The 27,081-nt window shown below is 56.8% G+C and overlaps 1 protein-coding gene across 2 annotated transcripts; it reads left to right on the forward strand.

Moving 5' to 3' along the window:
• The first annotated feature begins 250 nt into the window (after positions 1 to 250).
• TRMT44 (tRNA methyltransferase 44 homolog) lies at positions 251 to 25,145 on the forward strand. Of its 2 annotated transcripts, none has more exons than XM_040237635.1 (11): positions 251 to 870; positions 3,079 to 3,193; positions 5,713 to 5,932; positions 8,025 to 8,093; positions 9,043 to 9,150; positions 10,144 to 10,215; positions 14,357 to 14,463; positions 15,678 to 15,861; positions 17,946 to 18,363; positions 20,413 to 20,529; positions 24,544 to 25,145. In XM_040237635.1, exons 1-11 carry the CDS (start codon positions 255 to 257, stop codon positions 24,771 to 24,773), a joined length of 2,256 nt encoding a protein of 751 aa, XP_040093569.1. In that variant the 5' UTR covers positions 251 to 254; the 3' UTR covers positions 24,774 to 25,145. The 2 variants fall into 2 exon arrangements, with proteins under 2 accessions (XP_040093569.1, XP_040093570.1); XM_040237636.1 differs by having other exon boundaries at positions 782 to 870; positions 5,742 to 5,932; positions 24,544 to 25,140.
• The last annotated feature ends 1,936 nt before the right edge of the window (positions 25,146 to 27,081 follow it).

The raw sequence follows: 27,081 nt of genomic DNA on the forward strand, positions 1-27,081 counted from the left end.
TCCGATTCTCACATCCCTACATGGCTACTGGGAAAACCACAGCTTTGACTAGGAGGACCTTTGAGCAATTCCTCAGCTCAGAACTCTCCACCGGAACCACACGCCAAGGAACTCAAAACAAGAGAAGCGATGGCTCCGCCATCTTCCCTTGCACTTCCGGTCCCTAGCGCCCCGCCCCGTGACGCAAACGGGCCGCGCCAGGCCGTGTGCGTCATCGCCGCGCGCCGTTTGAGCCCGGGGGCCTGGGGCTGATCATGGCTGAGGTTGGTAGGGTTGCGGTGAGCAGCCCGGGTTCGCGGCGGCTTCCGGGCGGCTTCTGGGCGGCGGTGGCCGTGTGGGTGGAGAGGCCGCAGGTGGCCAACAAGCGGCTGTGTGGCGTCCGCCTGGAGGCCCGGCGGAGCGTCTCCTTGCCCCAGACCGGGCACACCCACCCCCGGCCCAGTGCAGGCCCCGAGCCCGAGAGGCTTGCGGAGGCGGGAGAATGTGGGCCCGACGGGGCCCGGGGCCCTGGACCGAGCGCGGGCCCCGATCAGGGCTGCCAGGAGGCCCAGGGCCGGCGCCAGCCAGAGGAGGAGCCCCGGGAAGCCGCCGCCGCCGCCGCGGCTCAGCTCTCAGGGACCCCTGAGCAACCTGGCAAGGCTGCAGCCCGGGAGGGTGACCTCCCCGCCGCCGACCTGGATGCTCTCTGGGACGCCTTCGCTCAGAGCCTCGCCGGCGACAATCGAGAGGTGCTAGCCTTCCTCACCGGCACCGGGGCAGGATCGCCGCCAGAGGGTCGGCGCGAGCTCGACTTGATGCTCAGAACCGTCATCCCCAAAACGAACCCGCATTGCCCGCTTCGTGGTCCGAGGAGAGAAATGGTCGTGCAAGGTATAAAGAGTGTGTTTCTCATAGTGGCAGTTTGTCAAGAGATTCCCCACAGAGGCAGGCACAAGTTACGGTGGCAGGGATGAGTTTTAATTGGTGATAGGATGTCAGGCTCTGGAGTGGGAAATGGCAACCTCCTCTCCAGGATCCTTGCCTGGGGATCCCCGTGGACAGAGAAGTCTGGCGGGCTATACATTCCATGGGGGTCGCAAAGAGTCAGACACCGACTGAGCGACTGAGAAGGCGCAGGCTTGTCACGGTAGGGAGAAGAGTCCAGCGTGAACCTACCTCCACTCTGCTAAGTGCAAGAAGTGATTGGGCGTTTTACAGGGAGAGTGAAAGAAGAGAATGGGGCAGTGTTGTGAGGGTGGTGAAAGATTAACAACAAGCAGGAAAAGGTGGGGGGATAGGTCGTGCACAGCCCATCGGGGGTTTGCCAACTGGTGCCTTCTGAAGTTAGGTCCTCCCCTCCTGCAGAAGCCGGGGTCATAGCAACCCCACCTTCAGGTATGGGCTGGAACAGTCTGTTCCTCTGTCAGCCTTGATTTTCCCCAGTGGGCACTTCAGGGGGGCCCAGAGTCCTGCTCGGGATGTGGTCTTGAGTTCTTGGGGACAGTGACAGTGTTTGTTCCAGTCTCCGTGGGCCGTGGCTGAACCCTAACAGAGAGGAGCAAGCCTAGAGTTTGGTCCAGCAGAGCATCTTCTGCAGGGGATGTGGTTGGGTTAAAAAGCAGTCAGTAAGTGCAAAGGACTAAAGGCACCTAGTCCGCCTGTTTTCTCATGACGGCCTTGTTGTCCTTCAGTTACCAAGTCTTGTCCGACTCTTCGCCACCCCATGGACTGCGGCATGCCAGCCTCCTCTGACCTCCACTATCTCCCGGAGTTTGCTCAAATTCATGATGCCCTGGGGAGGCTGTAGATTGTGGAGGGGGCATGTAGAAATGTGGATCCTCAACACGGAGGATGGGGTTGTCGACTGGAGTGTTGTCTGGAAGGCTTGGGGGAGAAGGTGAAGGAGGGCGGGACGATGAGCGGTCGGGAGGCCTCCAGTAGTGAAAGGGATGAGGAAAGTGGCTTCCCTGCCTGCCAGAGCCGGCGGCCGAGCCGGATCCTTCTTGGCTTCGAGCCTTGGTGGCCTCTCCTGCTGCTGTGTCTCTTCTGCCTCTAGCTGGACACACTTCTCAGCTTTCCGGTGCCCTCGTGGCTAGACAGGCACCCCCGGCCTCCGCACAATCCAGGGTACCCTCTTTCTCTCCTAGGCCCGTACCGTAACCCTGGCACGTGTGTAGGTCCCTTTTTGCTGTGTAACACTGTGTGGTCACAGGTTCTGGGTGTTAGGGTGTGGGCTGCTCTGGATGCAGCTCTGTCCAGAAGCAGTGATGCTGAGTCGCTGGTGGGTGCGTGCCTCTACCCCCGCCCCCCCAGTACTGCTGGCCTCTGTGCCTCTTCCCAGGTGTCCCCTCCTCCTGGAGACCCTCTCTAATTCTGAGGGTAGAACTTAGCTTAGGAGCCCTCGGCTTTCAGCACCTTTTACAGTTCTGCTTTTGAACTGTGGTATTGGAGAAGGCTCTTTTTTTTTTTTTTTTGAGAAGACTCTTGAGAGTCCCTTGGACTGCAAGGAGATCCAACCAGTCCATCCTAAAGGAAGTCAGTCCTGAATATTTATTGGAAGGACTGATGCTGAAGCTGAAAGTCCAATATTTCGGCCACCTGATGCAAAGAGCTGACTCATTTGAAAAGACCCTGATGCTGGGAAAGATTGAAAGTGGGAGGAGAAGGGGACAACAGAGGATGAGATGGTTGGATGGCATCACCAACTCATCGGACATGAGTTTGAACAAGCTCTGGGAGTTGATGATGGACAGGGAGGCCTGGTGTGCTGCAGTCCATGGGGTCGCAAAGAGTTGGACCCGACTGACAGACTGAGCCGAACTCTCCTGGCCTGCGGGGATGAGCGCATCCATGCTCACAAGGCCTTCAGACATGGAGGTCTGCATGCTCATGTGGGTCTCAGTGAAGAGTGGGGCAGGCTAGGCTTGGAGATACAGCCATGACCAGGACAGTCACTGCAGTCAGTCAAGTGGGGAAAAGCCCTGGGGGTTGAAGGCACAATGATGGGGGTGGATTCAGTGCTGTGCTTTTAAGACCACTTCTGGCGAGCCCCTGAACTAAGCAGTTTTAATTGATCATCCCTATCTTCTTTCTCCCCAGATGTCCTCAATGGAACTGTAACTTTTTTACCTTTGGAAGAGGATGATGAAGGGAATTTAAAGGTTAAGATGAGCAATGTGTATCAAATTCAGCTCAGTCATAGTGAAGGAGAATGGTAAGTACTGGATAACTGATTCCTCTTTCTCAATGATCTCTGGTTTCAAGCAGTGATTTCTTTGGGCAGCTGAAAGATTCTAGGTCCCCAAGGAGCTACAGGGACTCACCCTCAGGCAGATCAGGTTTGTGGGCTCCGCTTTCTGGTCAGTGTTTTACCCTGATACATCCTTGTTCCTTTTGGCACCTGGGTGGTCCCAGCCTGGCTGGAGTCTTTGGCCCCTACTTTCTGTGTAGGCATGATGGTTCATACCACCTGGTTCTAGTACCGAATTCAAATAAACACGATCCTTCTGTTATTTTGTTATATCTTACACCTTGGTAACAGGGGTAGTTGGAAGCATCCTTTTGTATTTCCTGCTGAGGCTCACGTGGTCTTAGACGTAATGAGTATTCAGTGATGTTTTATTCTAAACACAGCAGTCTAATCTGTTCCCTTAAATCCACATGGTGTTCGGCTCTGTCCGGAAAGTGTGACATTCAGTTTACTTCCACTTGGTACTTTTTAAATGGAAAAGTCAGAGGAGCAAGAGATCATGTGTTGCTCTTCTCTCTTTTCCTGGAGATTTGCACGGGTCTCTTTTTCCCCGACAGCCCTTGGAGTGTGTCTCTTTAACCGCTGTGAGCTGTGCGCATGGTTTCACAAAGAGGCCAGGGCACAGCAGGAGAGCTGGGCTTGGGAGTCTCATAGACTTGGGTCCTCCCAGCAATGCGACCTTGGGAGTGTCGCCTCTGCCCCCCACTCTTCTCACCTCTGAAACTCGTTTAATACTTTGTGAGCCCCTGAGGAGGGGGCTGGGCTGGGCTTCCCAGGGACCTGTTGGAGGTCAGACACTACGTAGGGTGCCCAGAGTCTGCCCCGGCGGGGAGCCTCCTGACAGGTGTTAAATGTTCCCCAAAGGCCCCTTCCTCTCAGCTGGAGAGGGTGGGCAGACCCTCAGGGAGAGCCGTGTGTGCCCCTGGGGGATGCCTGGAGAGTGCTGAGGTAGGAGCTGGGGGGTGAGCCCCAGAGCCCGCTGTCCGCCGTCCCCGGTGGGGAAGCCCGGCCCAGGGCCTGGCCGCGGCAGCGCCCAGCATGGCTGGCGTGGTGAAGCCTGTGTGGCCTTCTCAGTGGAGCATGATGGACTTTTGGTGGCTGCCTTCGTGGGGCGTGGCACTCGCGGTCAGTGCCTCGTTTTGGCAGGATTCGTGGTCTCCCCACCATGTGGTCGCACTGGGCCCCGGGGGTCAGCAAGGCCCAGAGACAGATGGATGCTGTAAGGCAGGTGCTGCCAAGCGCAGAGGTGGAGGAGTCTCCTCGTTGACCAGGGCAGGGCTCTGCCCACTGTACCAGCATGGGCGGGGATGACCCCGAGGCCTGAGCAGGTGAGGGTTAGTGTGGCGGCCCCGGGGTCACCTGGGAAAGAGCATGAGGCCCGGGAAGAGCAGGGGAAGGGCCCCAGTGAGTCCAGAAGGATCACTTCCGAAGGGCAGGGAAGGAGAAGGGAGCAGCCAGGCCTCTCCCCGCCCCACCCCGCCCCTCCCCTCCCTGCCCCTCCCCGCCTCTCCCTCCCTGCCTCTCCCCGCCTGCCACCCACCCGGTGATGCCCACCTGGTTGCAGCTCTCAGTGGAGACTCGGCTCCTGGTTCTTAGGAGAGTGAACTGTGTCCTCTGACATGCCTGGGGGCAAAAGTCTGACTGTACAGATCACCAGACAGGCTACGTGACAGCGCAGCGCTCGCCAGCCGGGCACTCCTTGCCAGGCCGCCCCGCCCACCAGCCTACCCTGTGCCCTGCCCCACCCACCTGCCTGTGCGTCTGCTCCTTCTTGGGGGCCCCCATTGAACAGCAACGCCTTTACTGTAGCCCGGCAATCCTGGCACTTCTCCCCTGCATGGCGCTGCCTGGATCGCAGCCCTGGAGGGTATGTTGTCCTGACCTGGGTCCTCGGGACCGAGCACCTGCCCTGGCCAGGTGCTGCTGGGGCCGGGTCACACGGTGAGCTGGACAGACCGGGCTGTAGCCACCCTGCACGCTGCTGGCGGAGGACGCACAGGGGTCCGCGTGGACTGGGAGCCCCAGTGACTGCCTGTGTGTCCTCAGTGTGGTGACTGAGCGTCACCTTCCTGGCCAGGAAGTAGTTGGTGAACCAGCACTGTGTATTTTTGCCCATGTGAAATGTATAAAACGTAGAAAAATTAAAGAAACCGTGGACGCTTTAGAATCTGGCTGGTTAGCATGTGAGTGGGATGTGAGAGGAACCTTGTTTAACCCTCCTTCCAGTGGGCTTTGTTGAGGTATGTAAATGCATGTTTAACAACATCTGCAATAGAGGAGGAATTCTTTTGCTTTTTAAATGTGTTTTTCTCTACAGGATGAAAATTGTATAACTAGTTGCAGATTGTTTTGTGTTTTGGGTACATATTTGGAAATCACAGATAGCTACTCTAACTTCTGTCTTCTTTTGGTAAATAAACGTAGAGTTTAAAAACAAGACCTGAAACCAGCCCTGCTCATTCATATTTCTCTTATTTTCAAAGGTTCATATCTGTTTTAATTTTCTGTCCAGAACAATGGCATTCAGATGGCACTGTGTATCCCAAACCCAGCTGGCTTGGAGAAGAGTTGCTGGCCAGGTTGGCCAGGTGGTGTGTGGAGAGCAGGCAGAGTGGGTTCAAAAGCACCCTGTCCCTCGTCTCCATCGTGAAGTACAGCGCGGCTTACCAGGCGCTCAAGGAGAAGTACAAGGACATGGTCAAGGTGATTCTGGGGAGAGACGCCTGGGACCCCCACCCCCATTTAAAAGAGGTGATGTACCGGACGACTCCAGCTAACGTCGTGTTCCCTGTGTGCCTTTTAGTTTCATAGAGACAGATATTAAGGCAAACTATACCCACCTGCGGCCCCTGTTACAGCCTGTACTTTGACACACTAAACCGTAAAAACATTGGCAGTTGTGTTATGGAAAAGGATTATTTTTTTTGGCACGTTACTATTTTTTTTCCCAAGAGAACAAAAGGGAAGTCTTCTTAGTTAAAAATAATTGAATATTAAACTAATTACTAAATTGCCATAATTCTTGAGTATAAACAAAAAGACATTCGGAGAAAATATAAGAAAAGTTAAAGTACAAAAGCATATACTTCCAAAAAGGAGATCAATTTTATAAAATGTTATAACTTTATATCTAAAATGTGTGTAGGGGGGCAGATAACGATAAATATCTGTGTATTCACACCCAGCTTAAGAGAGAGAGCATTACAGGCACGTCTCGGCACACTGTGCTTTGCAGATGCTGTATTTTCCGCAAGCTGCAGGCCCGTGACGGCCCTGTGTGGAGTAGGTCTGTAGACACTGCTTTCCAGCCGCATTTGCTCAGTTCGTATGTCTGGGTCTGCTTTTGTAATTTGCCCAATATTTCTGGCTTGTTCACTATTAATATATTTGTCATGACCTGTGATCATGGTGACCTTTGAAGTTAGTACTACAGCTCATTGAAGATTTAGATGAGGGTTGGCATTTTTTAGGAGTAAAATTTTTTTTTTGGCTGTACCATGCCGCTTGTGGGGTCTTAGGTCCCTGACCAGGGATTGAACCTGTCCCCTCGGCAGTGAGAGCATGCAGTCCCAACCACTGGACTGCCAACAAGTCCCAACAGTAAAAATATTTTTTGATTAAAGTACCTACTTTTTTTTTTTTTTTTTTGCATAATGATATTACACGCTTAATAAACTACAGTATAGTTTCAAGGTAACTTTCATATGCACTTGGAAACCAAAAAATCTGTTTGGCTCACCGTACTTCCCCTGGAGTAGGAAATGGCAGCCCACTCCAGTCTTCTTGCCTGGAGAAATGGAGAATCCCATGGACAGAGGAGGCTGGCGGGCTGCAGTCCGAGGGGTCGCAGAGAGCTGGACACGCCTGAGTGCGCACGTGCATAGCGCCTTGCTACAATATCTCCTTTGTGGTGGTGCCTGGAACCGAGGCGCCTGTGCTGACAGCTGAACCTCCTTTGACCTCTTCCTAGTGTGTCTCCCTCCCGTCTAGAAGTGACCATGATTTATCACTGCAGTGTTTTTTGTTTTTAATCTGCTGTTGCTTTGTAACAAAGCATCTCCAAGTCTCAGGCTTGAGCAGTGCCCGCTCATTCCTGGGGATCCCACACTTGTCCCGGGCTGGCTGACCTCACTGCACATCCCCCTTCCCTCCCAGGTCCTGGCCTAGTGGTCCTTCATTATCCTGCTATTTAGAACCTTCACGGAGGCACTCCTTTCTTCTTCCAGCTTTTTAAACTGTCCTTGGTGAGACGGTTCATGTGAACTGTCTAATCCACTAGATTGGAATCAGAAGTCTGAGCTTTTAATACTGGCCGTTGTTTTTTTCTCATCTGCAAGACACCTGTTCTGCGCATCACTGGTGTTAACAGTGAGCCCTCGCACTTGCACAGCCAGCGTTTTCAGGTTCAAGGAACCTGACGGTCATCCTGTATGGGCGTGAGGTTGTATCTTTATCCCTGCTTTACAAATAGGGAGATGGGGCAAAACAGCTGAGTGACACTCCTGGCGAATGACAGCAAGACGCCCACAGACCGCAGGTGGAGCACTGCCCCCTGCCCCCATGACCCCTACCCCTTGGCTTCCTTGACACCCCCACCCTTGATTCCTTGTTTATCAGACTCAGTCTTTGGGGGTGCGGGGTGCAGGTAATGTAGCTGAGCCTTTTCTTTTGATGTCCAGTGGCCTAATCTAAGTGTCTTTATTCGGAAATCTTGCTTTGGACTCCATTGCTCTCCATGTGTCCTGTTACACACGGGTACGGTGAAAATTTACAAAAGCTCTTGATGATTTTGTAGGTGTGGCCTGAAGTCACTGACCCTGAGAAGTTTGTATATGAAGATGTGGCTATTGCTGCCTACCTGCTGGTAAGACTGTGACCTGAGTGGGTGGAAGGGTGCCTGCGGCAGCTCAGGGCTTTTATAGTTCTGTTTGTCAACGTTGGGCTTCCCTGATAGCTCGGTTGGTAAAGAATCTGCCTGCAATGCAGGAGACCCTGGTTCAATCCCTGGGTTGGGAAGATCCCCTGGAGAAGGAAAATGCTACCCACTCCAGTATTCTGGCCTGGAGAATTCCATGGACCGTATAATCCATGGGGTCACAAAGAGTTGGACATGACTGAGTGACTTTCACTTGTCAAGGTTGGATACACGTGTAATTTTTTTTACGTTTTGCATGGTGCTTTTGTGTGAAATGTAGAACAAGTTTGGATTGTGAACCAGCAGAAATTCGATTTTTTCCAAATTACTAGTCAGCACGGAGACGCCGGCTGGCGTTGGGGAGCCCTTGGTGGACCATCTGATGAGCTCCTGCCTCCCGCCCTCACATCAGGTGACTCAGGTTCGCGGCCTTCCTGGCCAGCTCGCTGACCACCTGGACTCGGGCACACCTTTAGCTTGATAGTCTGGGTTTCCTGATCTGTGAAATGTCTAGAAGAGATAATCTCGGAATTCCTTTCAACTGTAATTGTCTCAGTCTTAGAAGTAATAAGGCCTCTCAAAGTATACAAAACCAGAAGAACTTAGAGAAGGCCAGAAGGAACTAACAGTGATCTGTAAAACTCTTGCCCAGAGCTGACCGCGCAAGCGTGGGCTCTGGGTAGGAGACGAGGAGGTCCCTGCCCGCGCTGCCTCGGGTGAGCGGGGGGGCTGTCCCCACCTTCCTCTGCTCACCTGGGCGTCACCTGTGTGGGGCCCCGGGCCCAGAGGCCTCTCCGCCTCTCCTGGGAGAGCACTGCAGTCCCACGTGGCATTGTGTCTGAATTACTCCGGGGCAGAGTGCACTACAGACTGACCTTATTTTTCCTGTTGACTTTAGATCCTCTGGGAGGAAGAGAGAGCCGAACGGGGAGAGACCGCCCGGCAGTCCTTCGTGGACCTCGGCTGCGGGAACGGCCTCCTGGTCCACATCCTGAGCAATGAGGGGGTAAAGCGCACTGGGGGCTGTCTCTACACCTTTCTAGGGTGTCTTCACTTCCAGCACAAGGCCTTTCTCTGCTGGTGCGATCTGGGTTCGGAGGTGGCCGGGCTGTCAGAGTTGCAGTGGCTGTTGGTGACGCCGTCGAGCAGGCAGCCTGTCCATGGGAGGGTGAGGCAGCCGCCTTGCTGGACGAGAAGAGGGTCCTCGGGGACAGGCGGCCTGCGAATGACACCCTTGCAGCAGCAGGGGTGTTCTTGGTGGTGCTTTCTTTGGAAAACCCAGCATTTCAAGGCGCAGGGAGGGGTACAGGGTGAGGGCAGCTCTGCCCTCGAGGAGCCTGGGGTCTAGCTTGGGACGGCCAGCACCCGCATACTGAGCACGTGTGAAACTGTGATGCTCAGTTCTGCAGCCATTTTCTTGGTTGTGAAGCAGAGGCCGTGAGCTGCCCTGGCCCCAGGAGCGGTTCCGGGCACACAGGTGGCAGTGCCCACTGCCCCCTGCCCCCAGGGCCGTACTATCCTGCCTTGTGGACGAACACACATGTCCTTGCCTGCGGGACTTTGGGGTGAGGTTGTTGGGCCGCCTTCTGAGGTGCTTGATAGAAAGAGTCTGTGGGCCCTGGAACAGCCTGTCTGTGGTGTTAGCATGGCGCATGGTGACTGGGAGCCGGGGGTGGGGCCTGGGGAGAGCTGCAGGTGGTCAGGGCGCACTGGGTGCTCAGGACCCCGGAGCAGGGCTCTTCTGGGCTGGATGAGCAGGCGGGCGAGCGCAGAGGTGGCGGCTCCCTTCAAGAGAGGCATGTCCCCCGGGGCTGCGAGTGAGCCTGGAGGTGTCTCGCTGGGGTTGTGTCTGGGCCCTGGGGCTGAAAGCGTCTGTTTCTTAGTAGCTCAGCGTCCCTATGCCTCTCAGGGAGCGGTCTCTGCAGCGTTTGATTTGTTCTCGCTCATTTCTGACGACATACCCACCTTAACCTTTGGTTCCTGAAATTCATCGTTTCAGCATCCAGGCCGAGGGATAGACGTCCGAAGAAGAAAAATCTGGGACATGTACGGACCCCAGACCCACCTAGAGGTACTGGCTCTGTCCCCTTGCTTGACCTCAACAGGCTGCTCCCAGTGCGGTTGTTTCCACGAGAGGGTCTGTGTGTGGGGAGCCAGTCAGAGGTGCTGGTAACTGCAGCACCCCACACTTGGCTCGCTGCTCTGAGGCTTGAACGGAGGACGCCCCCTTAGACCTTCCCTGCCTCCGGTGATACTGAAGCGAGGGTGCTGGCCTCCGGAGCGGGGGTGCTGTCTTGGCCCCGGGTCTTCTGCAGCTGCTCTGGGGGCATCAGCTCTGGAGCCTGCTGCAGGCTGCAGTTGAAACATTCCTTTGGCAGTGGGTGCCCTCCCTGCGGGGACTGGTTCGGGGCTGGGGGTGGCGTGGACACTCCTGCTTGAGTAGCGTGGCCAGGAGAGGCCTCTAGCTAGGGAGAAGTTGTCAGGGAGTCAGAGGAAGGGGAGCACAGAGGCACGGGCAGGGCTGGGCTGCGGATGTGTGGATGTCTCGTGCAGACAGCACGATGGCTTCCAGCTCTCTGGCGGCCGGGTCTCAGCTGTGGCCGCAGGGCTGCAGTCAGCCCCACCGAGGCCTGGAGCAGGTCCAAGCTGTCAGACAGGGAGGTATCTCGGGGGCAGGCTGGTAGGGATCTCCCCCACAGCACCCGCCCGGCAGGTCTGGGCTCCAGCGTTTCCCAGCCTTGGCCTCTCATCCAGACCTCCAGATCAGCAGGGGGGCGCCCAGCCTTGGGCTCCGTCCTTGGCTCTGGAGTGCCGCGGGGGCTTCTGCTGCCCAAATACCCACATCGCCTCCAGACCCTTGTCCCCTTGCTGATAAGAGGCGTGGGTGTGGCTAGGACACCACCTCTCTGTGCACAAGGACAGGATGCTGACTGACAGGTAGGAGAAGCATTTACTTTTCAGTGTGGAGGACGTCAGGAGCCTGTGAAGTAGAGAGAAGTTTGTAGTAAATCCCTGAAACTCGGGCCAGCTCAGCAGTGGTTCTTCTGTCTCATCCCCTCTCCCACAACCCCAGCATTAGCCTCACTGTGTTTGAAACAAATCTCTAATATATTATTTCACCTGTGAATAGAAAACAAAGTTTTCAAGGCTATATTTTCTCTTCACTTTTCTTTTAAAGTTGAGAGTAGTGTTGCCAAAAATTAAAAAGGTTGGAGGAAGTGATGTTTATTGCAGCTGCCCGGCACCTCTTTACCTCTTAGGTTTTCATTATATATTTACGCTCTGCTTTATGCTGTGAGGGTTTGCACTTGCTTATACAGTCAGACAGGGCTTCCCTGATGGCTCAGTGGGTAAAGAATCTCCCTGCTCTGCAAGAGACGCAGGTTCGACCCCAAGGTCAGGAAGATCCCCTGGAGGAGGGCATGGCAACCCACTCCAGGATTCTTCCCTGGAGAATCCCATGGACAGAGGAGCCTGGCAGGCTACAGTCCATGGGGTCGCAAAGAATCAGACATGACTTAGCAACAGGGATATGCTCATAGATTACAACACATGAGAATATCTAAAAAGTCTCAGGTTTGAAGAACTCTGGTAAACCAGGGAACGGACTCCTGCTAGGGGTGGCTCTGCAGATCCATACGCGGACCATGTATTCTTACACAGGTAATGAAGTTGGGCTCTGAATTGCAATACGAGGCTGATGATCAACGGAGAAGGCAGTGGCACCCCACTCCAGTACTCTTGCCTGGAAAATCCCATGGATGGAGGAGCCTGGTGGGCTGCAGTCCATGGGGTCGCTGGGGGTCGGACAACTGAGCAACTTCACTTTCACTTTTCACTTTCATGCATTGGAGAAGGAAATGGCAACCCACTCCAGTGTTCTTGCCTGGAGAATCCCAGGGACGGTGGAGCCTGATGGGCTGCCGTCTGTGGGGTTGCACAGAGTCGGGCATGACTGAAGCGACTTAGCAGCAGCAGCAGCAGCAGCAGCTGATGATCAAGCTAAGGGAGTAACATGGTGGTTTTCACAATGCTGTGTGTCCCAGGTGAAGAAGCAAGATGATTTCTTCTCGTGGAAAGTTCAGATAGCAGTTGAGTAGGCTGTCTGTTCAAGTCCTGTCTCTGTGGAAGCTGGCTGGCATGCTATGCCCCTTGCAGGACAGGTAGAGGATTCTACTTCTTTTTTTACTTTGGGGGCCTTTTTTTCAAGTTGAAGTATCAAAGTGTTCATTGCTCAGTCATGTCCGACTCTTTGCAACCCGTGGGCTGTAACCCACCAGGCTCCTCTGTCCATGGGATTGTCCAGACAAGAATACTGGAGTGGGTAGCGACTCCCTTCTCCAGGGAATCTCCCCAAGCCAGGGATCAAACCCAGGTCTCCTGCATCGCAGGCAGATTCTTTACTGTCTGAGTCTCCACGGAAGTGGTAATGTTGGGTTAGTTTCTTTTGTACAGCAGAGGGATTCGGTTATTCACGTGTATATTTTCCGCGTCCTTTTCTGTTCTGGTTTATTGCAGGATATTGAATGGGGGTGCTCTGCAGCAGGGCCGCGTTGGTGATCGGTTGGGTGCACAGTGGTCTGTACATGCTGATCCCAGACTCATAATCTACCCCTCCCCCACCCCTTTCCCCTTTGGTGACCGTAAGTTTGTTTGCTGTGTCCGAGAGTCTCTCAGTTTTGGAAATAAGTTAATGTATGTTGTGTTTTAGGTACTACACGTAAGTGGTCCCGCTTGATGTTTGTTTTTATCCGACTTGCTTCACTGAATGTGATAATTTCTAGTTCCATCCATATTGCTGTAAATGGCATTATTTCAGTCTTCTTATTACCCCATTGCGTGTGTGTGTGTGTACACGTACACAAGTGCTCAGCGCTTGTCTGTTTACTAGTAAACAAGTGATCTCCATGAACAGGTGCAGTCTGGACATTCAGAGGCCAAGTCTGTGATACAGCTCCTTTTTTTTTCTGATGCCTCATTTGATTATAAGCTAGAGATGGTGAAGGGAAAAAACGTGCTTTTGATAGCAGCACTGTGATGACCACAAAAAATCTTTGTTTGTAAAACTCTGTATCAAAAGAATTATTGTAGTTTGCTGTATTCAGATTTTCAGTTAAAGCTTTTTTCTGAAACAGGTGGGGCTTTGCTTGCTTGCCTCGGGGCCTGCATTCTTCAGTTTTAAAATTAGGAGGATTTTGAGTGTCTGTATAGACTCTCCTGTCTCTCCAGTTCTTACTGACAGATAAACTATTGAGACTGTTGACTTCAGTAATTAACGAAGTAATTAATGAAGGCCTGCTAATTAACTAGCAGAAGGGATAGGTGTTCACTGAAAGTTCTTCAATCATAAAAACAAGCTGTCCCCAGCTTAACCACAGAAATCGTCCCAGTGGCAAACATGCTTGTTCTGTGGGTCGAAGCTTGCTGTCCGAGTGCTGACACAAGGTCGTATTGTAGCAGCAAAGGCTGGTGTGCAGTGTCTGTGGAGTCTTCCTGTGCTGTCTCTCTCCGCTGACGCGCTTCAGGCTGTGGGTTGACGGGCCGTCGAGGTGTAAATGCGTCGGGTTGCATGTCAGGCCGGCCTCAGACCTCCCTGCTTCCCGCTCACTCTTCAGGCCCTTTCTTGCTCCCATGTACGCCCTCCTGCTACGGTGCCTCAGTCCTGTCTGACTCTTGCAACCCTATGGACTGTAGCCCTCCAGGCTGCTCTGTCCTTGGGATCGTCCAAGCATGCTGGAGCGGGGCGCTGTTTCCTCCTCCAGGAGCTCTTCCCCACCCAGGGATCAAACCCACGTGTTATCTATCTCTTGTGTTGGCAGGCAGGTTCTTTACAGTTAGTGCCACCTGGGAAGCCTTCCCTGCTCCCATCTTCTGCCAAAAGTAAAGCAGTTCACGTGGCCCCCATCTCCTTCATGTAAAAAGGGTGTTTTTAATTATGCGCAGCTGATGAGCACTCAGAAGGGTGGTGTTCACTCCTCGGGTAATGATGCTCGAAGTTGTCATTTCCCATACCCTCAGGCGGGTGGGCTGGCCACACGCGTTCCTCACTCCTGACCCAGCTTTTTACCTTCTGCAGGTGAAGACCCACAGCCCTGAGGGGCTGAGACCTGCCCCGGGCAGCTGTGGTTCTTCAGGGGCTGCAGTCTCTGCCTCCTCCCATGCTCTGCTTTCATGGACTAGACATTCAGTCTTGTTCTGCGTCTTTCTTTTAGGAAAGTGCAATCACACCAAATGATAAGACCCTTTTCCCTGATGTCGACTGGCTGATCGGTAACCATTCTGATGAGCTGACGCCATGGATCCCAGTCATTGCGGCCAGGTGAGCTGGCGGGCCTGTTGGCACCGTGGTGGCTGGGGATGTTCCGTTGCCTCAGTCTCGCTGTCCAGACCCATAGCTTCTGGCTGCTCGTGGCTGTTGAGCGCTTAAATGTGGCTAGTTTATTTTGTCAAGATGATGGTATATTGCTGCTACTGCTAAGTCGCTTCAGTCGCTTCTGACTTTGTGTGACCCCATAGACAGCAGCCCACCAGGCTCCTCTGTCCCTGGGATTCTCCAGGCAAGAACACTGGAGTGGGTTGCCATATTGGCTGTATTTAAATCTAAAAATATAAAGTAACGTAAGTGGTTCACATGTTCACATTGTATTTTTGTTGTGATTCCTTCTATCGTGTTTGTATCCAGTGTTGAGATGTGTTTTTCCTGGGACGTTTTCTCATAGCAGGAGGGATTGCCTGTCAGTATAAAGACGCTCTGCTGGTTCAGTTGATTCACAGTGTTAGTTTCAGGTGTACAATATGGTGACTGAAAATTTTCCTTGGTTGTACTGTCTGTAGTTATCATAAAATATATGATATATAAATATAAAATATTTTATATCATAAACTATCATGAAATGCTGTGCTGCCCAGCATATCCTCTGTCTTGTTCGACTTGGACAGGGTCGTCTGTATCTCTTTTCTTCCCGACCCCTATCTTGCCCCTCCTACCCCCCGCCAACCCCCGTTCTCCCCATGGTGACCACTGCTTCATTCTGTATATCTGTGAGTCTGCTTCTTTGTTATCTTCATTCGTTTTTTTTTGATTCAGCACACAAGTGATAGCACACAATATTTGTCCTTCTCTGTCCAACTTTACTTCACGAAGCATAACATGGACTGTTGTAGAATAGCGTAGGCCAAGCAGCAAACCGTAATCGCGTGGCGCCTGCCTCTGAAATTTCGTGTCCACAGCTGCAGTCTCCAGGTGCATCAGGGAGTTTCAGGCTCCGGCTGATGATCACAACTGCAACAGAAGGAGTACTTTTTATAGAGTAATTACATTCATGTTTTACTGAAAAGGTACTGTGCTGCGTTGTTCCTAGGATTTAAACTGAGGAGAGCTGTGGTTCACTCTTTATATGAAAAGCACCGTTAGCCAGTAGCCCATCATTTGCCTTTTGCCCCACACACCGCTGCCGAGCGGCTTTCCGCAGCACTTTCCGCACCGAGCCTGTTCAGGACTTTGAGCTTCCGTGTCGCCGGTTGTCTCTGAAGGTCTTCCTACGCCTGCCGCTTCTTCGTCCTGCCCTGCTGCTTCTTTGACTTCGTCGGGAAGTTCCAGCGGACGCAGAGCAGCAAGACGCAGTACCGAGGGTACCTGGACTTCGTCACCGAGGTGGGCTCGGCCTGCGGCTTCCACGTGGAGGAGGACTGCCTTCGGATCCCTTCTACCAAGCGGGTGTGTGCCGGCCACCGGGGCTGTCCCCCGCGGGCACATGTGGCATTTCGATGGAAAGCGTGGGGCCGTCCTCGTCACAGACCCGTAGACGAGTCGGTGATGCCCAGAGGAGTGGGTTCTGACCCGGCGGCCCCAGCACGGCGCTGACAGCTTCCAGGGCTTGCTGTGTGCCTGCGGTCCCTCCCGCACGGGCGTCCTGGACCCCCGTCTCCAGGCCAGCGGCCCCTGCAGCAACCCTCACCTGGCCCCCATCTCCTTCCCAACGACGGTGACTGGCCCTTGGGCACCTCCCAGAGGCGGCGTCAGCTTGGCCTTGGATTGTGGGCTCGGTGCTGCCAGAGGCTGAACGCTTTAAGTTCTGACTTCAGTTCAGTCGCTCAGTTGTGTCCGACTCTTTGCGACACCATGGAGTTAGACTCCCAAATAATGGGCTGAAATTGCTTCCAAACTTCAGAATGATTTCAAATATTCTCTTTAAAAGCCTCATTAATTCAGATTTACTTGAATTTGTCCAGGGAGAAGTTGACCCTTGACTGCCTGTCACCTTGCCAGATGGTCGGGGCTGATCTGCTCACCACTCGGGGGTCTTGAACCTCTGGGAGTCAGGGCAAGTGTTGACATCGGTTTTATGTTAACCTCTGATCGCTTTCTTCCATGAGACTCTAGGTTTGTCAGTGCTTTTAAAAAGACACGCACACCCAAGCCCGTCATCCAGATCTCAGCTTCACGGCCTGACGGCGGTGAAAGGGGGGAGATGGGGCTTAACTCTGGGCCCCGCCACGTGCTGCCAGCGCACTCCTGCCAGCACAGGCGCTGCCAGGCGGGAGGAGCGGCAGCCCCCAGGCGGTGCTGGGCCCCAGTCGGCTTCAGGCGCACCATTGCTGTCGCTGCTCAGAATCACTTCGGAAACGTCCTTTAGCACTCAGAACCTTCATGTCATCCTGTCAAATGCCCTCTATCTTGGCAAGTCACAGCCTTCTGAGGTTGGAATTGAATTTGGCTAGCATTTGGGCTTCTCAGGTGGTGCCAGAGGTAAAAGAACCCTCCTGGCAACGCAGGAGACATGAGAGACTCAGGTTCAATCCCTGGGTCGGAAAGATCCCCTGGAGAAGGAAATGGCCACCCACTCCAGCGTTCTTGCCTGGAGAATTCCACGGACAGAACCTGGCGGGCTACAAGCTGTGGGGTCGCAAAAGAGTCGGACACAACTGAAGCGACTTAGCATGCACGCACGCACGCACGCAGAGTTTGGGTCGTGTGTGTCTGGGGATCCTACGGTTTCGGTGTTTGCATTTGCCGTCACTGGGAGCTGGAGGCCAGAGGCCCTCGCTCAACCTCTCCGAGCCTCAGTGTTCATACAGATCGTCTGGTTCGGGGGTTGGATGCAAGCATAGGTGTCCACATGCAGCAGCTGTTAATCAAGGACTGAACACAGGTCCGGCGCTCTCGTTCTGCGCTCACGGAAGTCATCACCTGCCCGGGGTGGCACGGGCGCAGCTGCAGAGCAGTGATGGGGGCTCCAGTGTGACCGGAGGCACTTCCATCAGGTTCCGGCCCACGGAGGACGTCCAGAGACACCATCCCCGTGGCGGCATCTGCAGCCCCGGCCTCTCGCTCCAGGGCAGCCCGTGTCTGGCTGTGCAGGAGGGACGTGCAGCGTGAACGGGCCATCCACGCAGCGCCTGGTGCTCTGCTGGGGCCGCACATGCTCCCCACCACCAGCGAGGCTGCCCCTCGAGAGCTCTGGGAGTTCCTGGCAGGGTCTGTGTGTGGGGCAGTGGGTGCGCGGCGGGGCTGACACGAGCAAAGTGTTCACGGTGGGCCAAACCTGGTCAGCTCAGTAAAGGCGACCTGGGTCTGTATGTTTGTCAGGCTCCATGGGGTCTGAGTGGTGAGGTTTTTTGTGGGCTCCTGCTGTTAGTTGCTTATTTTGAGGTCACTGATGCTCGTATTTGTTTGTAAAATAAGGATTTCTGTCAACATAGGTCCCTAAAGCTTGAGGAGTTTGTTCTCCAGGATGAGAGAATTACGTGGGAAAATACCGTTGGGACCTGTTAAAGCATGTCTCTGCTCTCCACGTGCAGGTCTGTCTCATCGGGAAGTCCAGGACATACCCGCCTGCCAGAGAGGCTTCCATGGACGAGGAGAGGACCCGCTATATTAACAGCAGGCGGGGCCGCCCCAGGAGCCCCTGCAGCGGGGGTCCTGCCCCTCCGCCCCCCGGGGCCGCTCCCAGCAGCGCCCCTGGCCCCGAGGGGCATGGAGCCCTGGACACCTGGCCTGGGCACACAGCGGAGGCTGGAGCCGGCCAGCAAGGGGCCAGAGCCCCAGCGGGGGGACTCTGGCTGTCTGGGTTTCAGCCGCGGGAGAAAGCCGAGCGCCTGAGGAACTGTGCCGCCCTTCCTCGAGAGTTTGTGGACCGAGTGGTTTTGCAGGTGGCGCGCTTGTTGCTGGGAAAGAGAAGTCCTGCAGGCAGGAGTGCGCAGGCCTGGAATCGAGGAGGTAACCCCCAGCCCGGGCTCCCACTGGGTGCCAGGCAGGAGCTTCTTCACTCGTTCTCTTCAGACCGAGCTTGAAACTACATGCACGTGTGTACATCTGCTCAGTCGTGCCTGACTCTTTTCGACCCCGTGGACTGTGGCCCGCCAGGCTCCTCTGTCCATGGGATTCTCCAGGCAAGGATACCGGAGGGGGCTGCCATTCTCTTCTCCAAGGGGTCTTCCCGACCCGGGGATCGAACCCACGTGTCCTGCATTGCAGGCAGATTCTTTATCATCTGAGCCACCTTGAAACTGTATGGTCTTTTTAAATTAAATTTATTTTAAGGAAACAGGGAGGCTTCTCCCAAGCTCATTAGAAAACCCTCTTCCTTGTAGTTCTGTTAACACGCAGAACCTTGGTGCCTCAGAGGTGGAAGCTGAGGTCACGGGGAAGTCTCAGGGTCTAGAGCTCCTTGTTTTCCATTTATTGAGATGGTCCAGACAGACAGCCAGGTTGCTGGCTGCCAGCGAAGAGCCCCGGCCTGGGAAGACCTGGGAGATGCTCTGCTCTGATGATCGACTTGTCTCTGAAATCCCAAAACGCAAAAGTCAGGCGTGATGAAAGGGAGACGTTTGTATCTGATTGCTCTCCCAGGCTGAGTAGCATGCTGGAGTCTGTGGCTCTCGAAAGGGCCAGGGGGCTCCCTTGTAGCTCGGTAAAGAATCTGCCTGCAGTGCAGAAGACCTGGGTTCGGTCACAAAGAGTCAGGCATGACTGAGCGAGTAACACACTTCCTCACTTAAAGAGCCAGGGATCAGGTTATCAGGAGTGTTAAGACAGGCTGACGGGAGGCGCCTGTCGCCCCTGGAGGGCTCTGTGAGGCTGCCCGGGACGGGGATGCTCACCCTTCGGGGAGAAGGCCGAGGCCCCGCCGTCAGTCGGGGGTCCTGCCTGCTGGCCCCATGGTTGGGCCAGACTGGCGGTGGTGAACAGCAGGGCTCCCCCGGCCCCCAGCGTGGAGGGCGTTGCTCCGAGTTTCTTCCTTCACCCCCACACCCCTCCCATCCCCTGTGTCCATGCGACGTGGCAGCACCATCAAGCCTATCCCCTCCAGGGATCCTCGACCCCGTGGCCATCTGGCCGGGAGAGCCTCTTGGGGAATCGGTTCAGGTGGCTGACCGCCAGGTAACTATAGACGAGGCCCAGGGGCTCTGAGGAGTTCTGGGGGTCAGCACCCCCTTCCTTGTGGCACCCTGCAGAGGTGGGCCAGGCTGGACAAGGAGGAAGAGGCGGGTGGGCTCCACGTGGAGCCTTGAAGGGCCCAGAGCCTCCAGCCCTGCACGCCACACTGAAAGTGAGGCCTCTGACCCTTAGTTCCCAGGATGGTCCGTTCCTCTGGGGGGCCCTTTTATATGATTGTGCCCAGGAGGTGCTGGCCTCTGCCTGGGGTGGGACACCCTGCCAGTGAGTGAGGACGGGGTCTCTTCCTGGGCTTATGGGGAGGTCCGGGGTGCTGGTGGCTCCAGGGATGGGGTCTCAGGCCACCCACCCCCTGGAGATGGCAGGGAGCCAGGCAGCCCCCCCGTTCCCCACGTGCGTCTCCGAGCGTCAGCCTGCCCTGGGGCGCTCTGGCTGCCTGGCCAGCAGTGAGAAGTCTGCCTGGTGCCAGCAGGGCCACCCTTAGCCCCAGAGCTGCAGGCTCCCCACCTTAGTCATGGGAATTGGTGACCCCGGGCCCAGGACCCCCGTGTGTCTGAGCCCTGTGTGACCAAGGCTCGTTGACCCAGGGCCTGGTGTCTGCCCTCCGCAGCCTGGCCAAGGGCACACGGGGTGGAAGTGGGTGGGCCGGCCCTGGAGGTCAGGTCGGGACACGCACACGTGGAAGGGCGAGCCAGAGGTGGTGTGTGGGGCCGCGTGCACAAGTCTGCGTTGGGGAGCCCTTGAGGGGCAGCCCCAGGGGCAGCAAGGACCGTCTGGGCCCACATTTAATTTTCCCCTCATCCTCTTAGCGGGACTTGGGGGGTGCTGGTGGACGGCTCTCATGTTTGGGGGCAACCCCGTCTCCCACAGGGAGCCTGTCCTTGGCGGAGGTGGCCGGGGAGCTGGACCGGGAGACGCTGCAGAGGCTGAAGCGGGAATGCGGGGGCCTGCAGACGCTGCTGAGGAACAGCCCGCAGGTGTTCCAAGGTGAGGCACAGCCGTGCACCCCGGCGCTGGCCCTGGTGGCCCCTGTCCCGTTCCTGAGGAATGACTGCATCTTAGAGGAGTCCAGAGCCAGAGCACGGCTCCCTCGTGTGCATCTCACACGAGGATGGAGCGTGGCTCACACCGCTGTCTCTCTGATGCTCCCCAGCCTCTGCCTTGGCCCCCAGACTCAGCCCCACCCTGTCCAGGGTGTGCCCCTTCGCCCTCGGAGGGACGAGCCTGCTGGCGGGGCCTCCTGTCTTGGAGCATTTCCGGTGGTGCACGGGTACCTGCTTTGCTTTGGCCTCTGGCTGCCTGTAGACTGGAAGCACCCTGAGCTCCCAGCCAGCCCTGCCCTGCCGCCCCCGCTTCCAGGCGAGCAGCAGGAGGGCTTGGGCCTGCGTGTTCCACCTGGCTTTGGGCTCTGCAGGGTGGGGAGCAGTTCCCGCCTTCCCTGGGGTGCGTCACGGATGTGTACGTGGCACCGGGGTTCAGAGGAGGCCTGTTCACCTTTAGCCGCACGAGGGGAGTTCTGTGGACCCTTCCGCCAGGGGGTCCGTGGTTAGCTGTGTGCACTTTCTTTCTTTCTGGAAGTATCTTAGAGCAGACCGCAGCTGGCATACTCTTCACCCCTAAATACTTCGTGTGTGGCTTTAAAGTCAGTGGGCGTCCCCTTGCGTTGCCCTTTGTTGTGGGTGATGTCCCTGCCCAGGGAGGCCTGTCAGGGACGCTTCCGCTCAGGATGTGGCATCTGTGCTGGTCATGGCACCCGGGATAAGGAGAAGCATGTCCGGCAGAGGGAGTGGCGTGTGGGATGGGGCAGCAGGTGGGTGTGGTTGGGGCTGTGGACCCCAGGCCTCTGACCAACGAGGGCACAAAGAGTCCCTCGTGGGGAGGAGGGCCAGGCTTCCCGAGACCTCTGCACACAGGGTCCTGAGCTGAGGGGCAGGGCCTCCGGGTCCCAGGTGCAGACACGGGCAGCCGTCCGAGCCCAAGGGGTGGGCAGGTACCCCTCCCAGCCCACCTTTGTGGTCCTCCCATGGGGTCGGGGTGGGTAGGGGGGTCGCAGGGCTGGAGCATGACCTCCAGCCCCTCCCGTAGCCCATAAGACCCCCCAGGAGGAGCGCGCGGGTGTTCACACTCGCGGTGCCTCTGGGTGGCCTGGCTGGCCTTTCGGAGCTGTTTTCATCTCCACTTGGACTAAGCGCTCCTGGTGCGATGTGGGTAGGGGCCTGAGGCTTGTGGCGGGCAGCCCACAGGTGAGTGGAGATCGGGGCTGTCCCTGCTGGCCCGGCTCCGCTGTATGGAGCTTCAGCGGCTTAAAAATCCCCGTGCTGGGCGCTGCTCTGCCCTCTGCTGTTCCTGGTGCGGTTTTGGTTTGATTTCCTGAAATCGTGTCTTGTTTCCCCCATCATAAATACACGTGTGTGATTGCTTTCTGTGTGGTTGGCATTGAGGGGCATATTCATTTATTTTTGGAAACGCTTTTGAATCAGAGGCCTGGGCGTCGAGTGCCAGTAAACACGCTGCTCCCAGTCACGCAACAGATATGCCTGAGCTCAGGCTTTTCTCTGTAGAATTTTTTTTAACGAACATGGCTGGTTTTCCAGTCACGGTTACACGAGTGAGAAGGTGAAGGCAGTTTCAGACCTTTCAGTTCTGCCTGCGCTGAGCCTCTTGTGGGCCGGGCTGGAATTCTCGCCCAGCCTTGAGGATGCGGACCCAGCTGTGGAGGACAGTCCCCAGCCCAGGGTGTCCGACGAGTGGGGGGCTGGCTGGTCACCTGGGCGAGATGGACCCCAGAACTGGTGCTGCCGCGCACACCCCAGCACCCAGTAAATTTACCTCTGCAGAGTTTGTGGGGCTTCCCTGGTAGCTCAGCTGATAAAGAATCTGCCTGCCACGCAGGAGACCCCAGTTCGATTCCTGGGTCGGGAAGATCCGCTGGAGAAGGGATAGGCTACCCACTCCAGTGTTCTTGCCTGGAGAATGCCATGGACAGAGGAGCCTAGCGGGCTACAGTCCATGGGGTCGCAAAGAGTCAGACAGGACTGAGCGACTAAACCACCACAGAGAGTTTCTGGGAGACCCTTCTGCCATTTCCTCGGGACACTTTGGTCCAGGCGACGTCTGTGGTCAGAAATGGCGGAGGGGCAGAGCCGTGGGTTCATGAGTCCGCAGGGCTCGCACTTTGGGAGGTGAGGGGCTCAGGGGTGGGCAGAGAGTGAGCTGGCACAGCGCGTTTCCTGCTTGTGATGCCCTGAAAATCGGCATGTTTCACCCGGTGAGAGGCTGCTTCTGGCCCGAGAGCTGGCTGGAGGGGCACACACGCAGGGCACAGGCCTGCCCAGGCAGGGGGTGTGTCCTGGGGGACGGAGAGGCTGTCAGCCATCCTGGCCCTGGGACGCCCTGGCCTCTGCCCTCTCGGGGGCCGCCCCTCGTCCTGAGCGCCCACTCTCCTGGCCTTACGAGTCCTGGCTGGACCCCTTCTCCCGACCCTTCGGGGACTGCTCCTGAAACGCAGTCAGTGGAGGGCCTGCTGCAAGCCTGCCGGCCCTGAGGGGCGGGGACCAGTCCCCCTCTGGACGGCGGGGGTCTGTCCCCACTTGTGGTCCCAGCAAACCCCTCACCGTCTTCCCCCAAATTTCTCTCAAGCCTGTCCAGGGAGTAGGGGCGGGGGGCTGCCTTTCGGATGCATACTGCTGGAGTTGGGGACATCTTGCACCCCGTCCAGGCAGTGAGGGCCCCCCGTCTTTCGGATGCACACTGCTGGAGTTTGGGGGCACCCCCGGGGCACCCTGCTCCAGCCGGGCCGTGTCATTCCCGGCTGTGCCAGGAGGTGCTGCTGTGGGCACACCGTCAAGGCGGTGGTTTCCTGCCTGGCTCTCAGGCCGGGGAGCCAAGCTCTCTGTTCGCCCCGCCAGGAGCGGGGCCCGCCTGGCCCCTCGGAGGTGCTTGTCGGCTGCGCAGAGGCTGAATCCCCCGTTGTGTCCTCCACACACACAGGCGCCTCTGCGCTTCCTTCCTCTGGCTTCGAGGAGCAGTTTTAGTAAATCATCAGTCTCCAGAGACAGGCGGTCCCATTATTGCCATAACAGGAGGCAGTCTGCAGGGGAAATTCAAGCTTTCGTTCCCACTTTGAAGTTTTCCTTAGAGGTTGGGGAGCCAGATTTGTTGAGTGAGCGGCCTTTCTTTCTCCCAGAGCCGTTGTGTGTCCACGTGGTTTTAGCGCTTCCAGGGAAACCACCAGGGCTCGGCTGCTTCAGCCCTTTTCCGTGGGGATGTTGACTTCTCCAGACAGGGCAAAGGCCAGTGGAAGCCCCTGGGGCAGCTTCCGCGAGTCGGGGCACCAGCTCAGGAGGTCGCTAGGCAGCGGTCAGCTGACAGGCGCACCCCTCCCCGGGGTGGCCCAGCACCCACCAGCGCATCGCAGCCTGCCGCCCCCGCCCCTGCCACCGGGGCTGCCGTGAGCCCCCACTTGCTCTGGTTGTAAACCTCACCCCTGGTCTTCACCGGCCAGAAAGGACCCCACCCCGTCTCACTCCGCCTCCTGTTTGTGATGTGGCCGCGAGTCCTCCGGGGCCAGGGCCGCCTTGCAGATGCCCCGAACCCCTGCCTGTATCAGGACCACGCTCGTGGTTGCCTGCTCCTTGGCCCGTCCCTCGAGCTGGTGCCCATGCTGCCCAGCCCTGTGTGGTCCCTGTGGTCTGCCATCACCAGGGCCTCAGGCACAGGCTACTCGCTGCTCCCCAAGGTGTCCGGCAGCCCCGCCTAACTACCCCTAGCCCCGCGCTTCCACCCTGCCCTCCTTCCCCCTCACCCCTGCCTCCGGCTCCACTTTAGGGGCGACTGCAGGCCTCGGGGGGGGGTAGGGGGCTCTATCTGCCTCCCTGCCACGCCTCCTGGGGGCTGTGCCCGCAGCCTGGGACGCCTGCACCCACAGAGCCCCCACCCCCGCCCCAGGAGCCCACGGCCCACAGCTAACTGCGGCGTCTCTTGTCTTTGTTCCAACCCCAGTTCTGCACGGGCACGTGCGCATCCGCGACTGGCGGGAGGAGAGGCCGCGGAAGCAGGAGGAACCAGAGTCGAAGCGGAGGCCGTCCTCCGACAGCTTCAAAACCCGCATCTGCTGGTTCTTCGCTCATCACCCCGACGGCTGCGTCCTGCCGGCAGACTGCTGCCCGTTTGCCCACGGGCCCGGGGAGCTGCGGCCGGCGCCCCGCACCAAGAAGAAGCCAGCTCTTTGAGCAGCCGAGCCGGGGGCTTGCGTCCTGGCCGCGGTCGAGGTCGTGGGCCCCATCTTCCTCTCGTCTCTCGTGGGCCGACCACGCCCTGTGGACCCTGAGCTCCTCCCCCGCCCTCCGCCCCAATGCTGGCCTCGCTCCTGCTCTGCGTCTTTACAGCAGGCAGAGCCACGGCCTCAGGTGCAGGAAGGACTTCTGGACCCGCGCTCCCCCACCACTAGGCGCCTGGGAGTGGGCTTCCTCCTGTTCTAGGTCTTCTCCCCACAGATACTGTTGACTCTTGATTCCAGGAGAAAAAAAAAACCCTGAGGATGTGCTTCTGTTGTAAATTGTTTACAGTTTTACACAAAAGGCCGTGTCAGTGACACTGTTGCGCCCCCTGATTTTCATGGAATGTGTCCACCGGCCTTTCCCTTTGGAGGGTTCCTCCTGGGGGCGCTCTGGGTTCATTCATGGGGGATGAGAAAGAACCCATTCTTTTCTGCTCAGGGCAGCCTGAGGGAGCTGCTGAGAGGTGTGAGGTCCCGTCCTCAGAATGACCCTCAGGAGGCCAGGGCCCTGCCCCCACTTCCCTGCTGTGGTCGTGGTGGTCGGGTCAAGGACAGGCCAGCCAGCAGGTACCCGGCCAGGCTCCAGGAGTGGGCAGAGTTGGCTTATTGGGAGCGAGGGCCGCTGGGAGAAGCTCAGGTCCTCCATGTCTCTGAGCCCCACTCAGCCTCTGAGCTGTTGTTCCCAGAGATGAGGAGTGTCCATCCTTGAAGCCACAGAACTGTAGTTCCTGTCGCTGCTGCCGGGCACATCCGGGCAGCTTTATCTGGGTGAGGGCTGCTGGGCACTTGCCCCAAGTGTGGTGCCTTCTGCTGCTTTCCCTACACCTAGGCATCCTTGGCCAGATGTACCGTCCACCAGAGGCAGTGGGCACAGGCTCAGCGCGCAAAAAGGCAGCCAACTCGGTGGTGAGAGAACAAAACTGGCCCAAGCAGACCTTTGTCTGAATGCGGGTCCCCTCCTCTGAGCTCTGTGCCTTGGGCAGGCGAGGGAGTCTCAGTTTCCCTGTCTGTGAAATGGGAACGTGCACACCAGCCGTGTGAAGGTGGGGGGCTCGCATGGTCCACCCAGTACAGGCCCAGCCTCTATCCACCTGAGACTCAGTACTCCACTCCTGGTGGAGCTACGCCTGATGTTGTTCAGTCATGTCTGCCTCTTGGCAGCCCCGTGGTCTGCAGCACACCAGGCCACCCTGCCCCTCATTGTCTCCCGGAGTTTGCCCAGGTTCATGTTCATTGCATCAGTGATGCCGTCCAGCCATCTCATCCTCTGACCCCCTCTTCTTCTGCCCTCGATCTTTCCCAGCATCAGGGACTTTTCCAGTGAGTCGTCTGTTCATATCAGGTGACCAAAATATTGGGGCTTCAGCATCAGTCCTTCCAGGGAGTATTCAGGGTTGATCTGCCCTAAGGTTGGCTGGATTGATCTTGCTGTCCAGGGGACTTCAGGAGTCTTCTGCACCACAGTTCGAAGGCATGAATTCTTTGGCGCTCTGCCTTACGGTCCAGCTCTCACCACCGTACATGGCCACTGGGCAGGACCGTGGTCTTGACTATACAGACCTTTATATTGGCAGAGTGATGTCTCTGCTGTTCAGCATGCTGTCTAGGTTTGTCGTAGCGTTCATGCCAAGAAGCAGCCTTCCGCTTTCACGGCTGCAGGCACCATCCATAGCGATCTTAGAGCCCAAGAAGAGGAAGTCTGTCACCGTGCCCACCTTTTCCCCTTCTGTTTGCCACGCGGTCAGGGGGCTAGGTGCCATGATCTTAGTTTTTTTTTTAATATGTCGTCTTAGGCCGGCTCTTTCACTGTCCTTCACCCTCGTCAAGAGGCGCATTACTTCCTCTTCGCTTTCTGCCTTTCGAGTGGTGTCAGCCGCATATCTGAGGTGGTGGTTCCTCTGGCCTGTCTTGGTCTCCCGCGAGGCAGTCAGATTCCGGGCAGCAGGAAACCACACCTGATACAGCTCTTACCCCAAGTCCCAACCTCACACCCGCCGGGCCTGCAGCCGATGGGACCCGGCCTGAGGATGTGACCCCGGGGAACCAGCCTGAAGCAACACACTCACCGTGTGGGACTCTGAGCAAGAGATGTGGGGGGCGGGGGTCCCTGGGCAGAAAGGCTGGCAGCTTCCTGTGCCCACTGCCGAGGGGCAGGGCACGCCTCTGCTGCCCAGGAAGTGCCCTGCGTGGGGGTGGTGGCAGTGCTGCAGGCTCTGCTCGTCAGGCATGGGGTGGGCGGAGACCCCCCCCCCCGGGCTCCT

Source organism: Oryx dammah, unplaced genomic scaffold (genome assembly GCF_014754425.2).
Source record: "Oryx dammah isolate SB20612 unplaced genomic scaffold, SCBI_Odam_1.1 HiC_scaffold_3, whole genome shotgun sequence".
NCBI lineage: Eukaryota > Metazoa > Chordata > Mammalia > Artiodactyla > Bovidae > Oryx > Oryx dammah.